This window comes from Diadema setosum, chromosome 4, assembly GCF_964275005.1.
Source record: "Diadema setosum chromosome 4, eeDiaSeto1, whole genome shotgun sequence".
Classification (NCBI taxonomy): Eukaryota; Metazoa; Echinodermata; class Echinoidea; order Diadematoida; family Diadematidae; genus Diadema; species Diadema setosum.
Window position 1 is genome coordinate 48,665,354 of NC_092688.1, and position 5,336 is coordinate 48,670,689.

At 37.6% G+C, this 5,336-nt stretch overlaps 1 protein-coding gene across 1 annotated transcript; it reads right to left on the reverse strand.

The window, feature by feature from the left end:
* Nucleotides 1-386: 386 nt before the first annotated feature.
* On the reverse strand, nt 387-1,476 carry LOC140227408 (G-protein coupled receptor GRL101-like). The gene has a single exon (XM_072307815.1). The coding sequence runs from the start codon at nt 1,474-1,476 to the stop codon at nt 547-549; it is 930 nt and encodes a 309-aa protein (XP_072163916.1). The 3' UTR covers nt 387-546.
* Nucleotides 1,477-5,336: the final 3,860 nt, after the last annotated feature.

Sequence of the window (5,336 nt, forward strand, 5' to 3'; positions counted from 1 at the left end):
TTTCAAACATCAACAATCGAGATATTTAAGACATTGTTAGAAGGTGATGATTTCTTCTCGATAGGAGTCTTAGAGGTAAAAATGTCTGCCTTCTTCCCGATTCCTAGGTATCATTAAACATGTTTATTTCTAGTCTGCTCAATGAATTAATGATAATGATTATAAACGTTTCCCTGTGAAGTTTGCTATCCTAATTAGTTTGCTTATTTGTTATTGAATGGTACTGTTTGTATACATCTTTGCTTGTTCACATGGCAACGAAACTACTAGGACTGCAGAATATAATGTTTAAAGTGTGCAGTGATAAACTTCATAGACTAATAGTATACAGAAATGCGAAACGTGTGAATACTACCACCACCAGTTAATAATATGTCAAAGCATGTTTTGACCTTAACCAGTGTTAACCGGGCTGTAAACAGAGTTAACATTGTACAATTTTTGTCAAATCAACAAAGTCACAATCACAGGTTAGTAATATACTTTTTTTTCCCCTATTAACGTGAACGGCACGATTCTGTTGGTGACATTGTAAATGAAGGAGACTTACTTTCTCAACATTTCAAGAATGGTATATAGGAAAGGATTGATTGATGAATTTACTGGTAGGACAAAGACAACTAGCCAGGCGTATACGTCTGGAGACACCCGGACACCTGCTGCCTGGACAAGAATGCCTATGGTTATAATCGGAACCCAACAGAAAAAATCGGTCGCCACAATGAGGGACATCTTCAAGGCCAGTTTGATTTCTTGGTTGGCTTTGTCCGTACGCCCAGCCTGGGCACGAACAAGACGAGCCTTGATAAAGATTGCAGCATAGCAAAGAAAGATAATGATAAAACTCGCAAGATTGATGCCAAGAAACAAGACAATGGCGAAGAGACCTGTGGAGACGTAGTAGGTAGCCCTGGTGTTGATGAGGGATACGCTGTAACGATTCATTATGCTGGGATTCGATTCAACAAGGATGCCTGCAGGATTACGGATCAAGGGCAATCCTACACACACATCACTTAGTAAGTAGGCATCTGGATTGATATAGTTCAATACGGTCCCCGTCAGGGCAAGCAGAAAGGCCACTGACCATATGACACAGACTGCAACTCGCGATCCGACAATGCTCAGACGCCGCTGGGTGAATGGAAACATAACGCCGATGAAGCGATCAACAGATATAAGGGTGATGAGAAACACAGAAGCCTCACTACTCAACACCGAAACGAAACCAGCAACTTGACATGGAATACTAGATCGCCAGTCATCGGCTTTCCCGGCCCAGAAGTACGATTTACCTACATAAAGATCCATGAACGCCAGCAGAACCATGTAGACACCCATGAGGAAGTCAGAAAAAGCTAGGTTTGAAATCAAGGTGCACTGGACACTTGCTGTTATGGTTGCGGGCTTGCTAATCATCCTCAAAATAACCACTGCAAGATTACCGAGCAATGCACTGACTCCAAGAATCCACATGAATAGAGTAATGGTAGTATTTTGGAGGAAGGTTTTCCGACAGGTGAAGAGAGGATGAGGTGGTTCACTGTTCATGCACGTAGTCGTGTCTGGAGCCACGCAGCAGAGTCTTGGGTCTGCAACATGACTATAAGCATGGAGAGAAAAATAATCAAGACAGGAAATTTATATTCCATAGTCATTTTTTTTTATCTTCACAGATACTACAAAGTTTTCACACTTTATAAGAATCATTGATGCTTTATATTGCTCATTCTCTACTGGAAAGTAGTATAAAGCGCTTTGATCGACATTATTAATCAGTCAGATTTCTACGTCCTGGCGATATTTTCCGCTTGATACTTTTATTTGTGGTAGGGCTTACTACCACACGATCAATTCAGGAAAAAAAGTTGGTTATTACAACATAAAATGATTTACTCAGATATTTCATGCGAGATGTAGATACTATTTCCTTACTTACAGATTCAGCTTTTGGGGTCCATCGAAGAATCCTGGGTAGAGGGGCAAAGGCTGTGGCGCAGAGGTCCTCAAACGACTGTACGTTTATTCGTTAGGAAAAGAAATTCTTTATTTAGCTGACAATATCTACAAAAATATGTTCTTTCTCAGGTTTGGTGAAGTTTGACATAGGCGATCTTCTTTCCCAGATAATTATATCATACTCTCTCAAAGATTCTTTGATGTCTTTGTCGTAGTTCAACAGAGTTTGTGAATTAAAACGGTTGACATGAAGAAGGTGCTTTGGCCATATGCACGTGTTTTCATAAAATCACGCTTTTTGTTTTCCTGAAGTTAGTTTTTCCAGACGAAATGTAGCAGTATTGTTTACAATTCATTCAGGACATTGATTGAGATGTATATTTGTATTCTCCTTGAAAAAAAACCACACAAATCCTTTAACGTCTATAAAGATTAGAATAACACAGATCATACGTCATGTGTGTGTTATGTAAGCTTCATGGCACAAGCAGTAAAGATGTCATGTCAGTGTAATCACGAATAAACCATAAGTAATAGGATGTGACAGACCAGTTTTCGGTGATGGCATTTAGCTTGACTGAATTTCTTTGATGATGAACAAATGAGAAAGGTTGAATACTTACATGTCCCGAACCTTCCTCAGCTTTGCAAATGTTCCAGGCGCTACAGCTGTTATTGGGGTGTCATCTAGAGCCCTGTATAATAAAGTGAGTAATTAGTCAGTAGATTCTACTGTTTTTTTGTCAATCAGATTGTCTGCAAAACAATGGCTAACACGTTGTGCCTCAATGTTGGAAATCTTTGCTAACTGCGATTTATGTAATAATGTCCACATAAGATGCACTAAATTTCTGTTGCCGGCATGATATCTATATTCATAAAAGAATAAAACCAGGCCATTGAACTGTTCTTTCAAGTACAATAGGGAGCTTTAGATGCGCTCCTGTTCAAAGATGCGCATAATTGCTTACCAAAGTCGATCTCTCGTCGTCTGAGTTGTCATGGTCGGTTCTGGGCTATTTTAGCGTCCGCCCAATTCACGACGCAGAGAACTACTTGATGCAATGTTCATATGGGGGCGCCATTTTACTTTGTATAGACTGGGTCGTCGCGTAACCAAAAGCTGCTTTGCAACATGACGCAGGGGTGGTGGTGGTGGTGGTGGTGGTGGGGGGGGGGGGTTATGGCCCACGCAATCGTCGTCTAAACGTCCTTGTCGAAAATCTAAAGCTCCCCAATTAATGTCTTACAATGTACGGTAAAAACTGAGTGTTGCACTCTTACTCTTTCCCAAAGTTCTTCCTTTGTTAGCATTTCATGATATAAGTTGTAATAATATTGCATATTTATAGTTTTATTTACCCGTCCAAGCTGCTCAGATTCTTTCAATTTTTCTTTTAATGGGGAACACTGTTAAATAAAGCCTCATGAAGACAAAAAAAAAAAAAAACAGATTGAAGAATCGAGATACACTGATAGATTACAAAAGACATTTCTGGAAAATTGTGGAAATGGTTTTACACACAACTATAAAACAGAATATACATAATAGGCCTACTGAGAAACACATCAAAGGTGTAAGACTTGACGAATTGCATATGACTTAGTATCTAAACTATGAAATAATTGCCTACAATCTAACAGAGCAAGGTACTAAAAGATAAGAATCTATTCGGGATCAGCTGCTGATCAGTTCCTGACATAATAATCTGATGAGGATGACATTCATACACCGCAACGCCCTTACATGACTGCTATATGGGAAAAGAGAAACCAATGATATAACTGTCATGTTTTTTTTTTTTTTTCCGACAAAGAAACCGAAGCAGCTAAAAACAGGGGTTATGATATTACTAATACATTGCTTGCGTACAGACTACTTTGCATACGATACAGGGGTTGCTTTCATCGTTCTTTTGTTGTAGTGAAACTAATGAATATCACATTCAAAGTGTTGCATAGACTGCTGTACTTGCTAAGATAATGAAAATATTCAGGTTAGTTAATTGTTATAATACTTACGCAATCAAAAGGCTATTTTCGATCCCGAGGAAAATAGTTGAATTGATTTTCGTCAATGGATTTTCCGATAGTTCACTGTGAACAGTTAACCAACAGTAAAGATTTTGAGTCATTTTAACCATGTACAATTTCTACAGATGCTTATCAGTTTCATTAGTTGCTGTTGTTTTATCATACTTATTTCAGAAGATGTCATCAACAATTTCATATCTGTTTATCAACATCGTATTAACATGGAGCATTGTTGTTTTTAATATCACGATAGGGGCCTACATCTTATCAAGTGATAATGAAGACAACAGGACAAAGTGAAACGTCAAACTTAATCGTAAAACTTGGTGTAAATGAAATCGTTTACCAGTATGGTGGCGTTTACAATTGGCACGCTCCGTTTTGAAAATATTAACTATGCATATCTATTTCAATTTAAGTAACAAAAACATTGCAAAAACCATTAATCAATACAATGAGTTTCTCTTGAACTTCTCAGACATATCAGAGGAATTTTTCGATGCTGTAAAGTTTGACAGGCTATTCCAATTATCACATGATGGTATCATAATAAGGGACAGAGATATATCAGGGCTTTTATTAATCATAATACAATAGCAGAATATGCTTATAAACAATTTATTTCATATTCCTGCGGTATATATAGCTATGCATAAAGTAAGAAAGAGGCATCTTACAGTACTTCCAATCGCATCATATCCTGAAATGTGCCAGGTCTGATATCGGTGAGATTGTTTTTTTCCAGAATACTGAAATATAAGAAAAATCCGAACCTGTATGAATCTATGTTTTCTTGGACGTGGCCCGCGGGTCCACTTTCATAATCAATTTTGACTTTAGGAATGAAGGAAGTTTGAAGAGGCAATCATAAAAACAATGACACTGCATGAAGGGCATGTATAGGAGGATCGGATTAATCTCTTGTGTTTTGCGTAATTGCAGTCGTTTCAAGAGAGAAAACACTTATAGAATAGGACCTCCAGGTACAAGGACATGAGTGACACACTCTTTATAAATTATATACTCCTTTAACATTCTTACATATCAACTTCATTATTTCCAGGATGGCAGGTGAAGTTGCCTTTGTATCTCAAAGTCGTTTTCCAGCTATTTATATATTACACGATTTATTCAACCTTGGATTGAATACATGAATTGATTATACATGGAGTAATCAATTAATTTCCAATGTTAATCGCTTCTTCTTTCTGGTCTTAATTATTTGAATTAATTCTATCATCATGACCATGTAAATTAATGCATGTTTAATAGGCCTACAGATATATCAAATTAATGGGTAACATTGAGTTGTTCCCAAGTAAACCAACTTACAGTATGACAAC

Excerpts from the sequence above, each read along its gene's own strand:
- LOC140227408 (XM_072307815.1), bottom strand. The coding sequence starts at position 1,476 with ATGTGGATTCTTGGAGTCAGTGCATTGCTCGGTAATCTTGCAGTGGTT.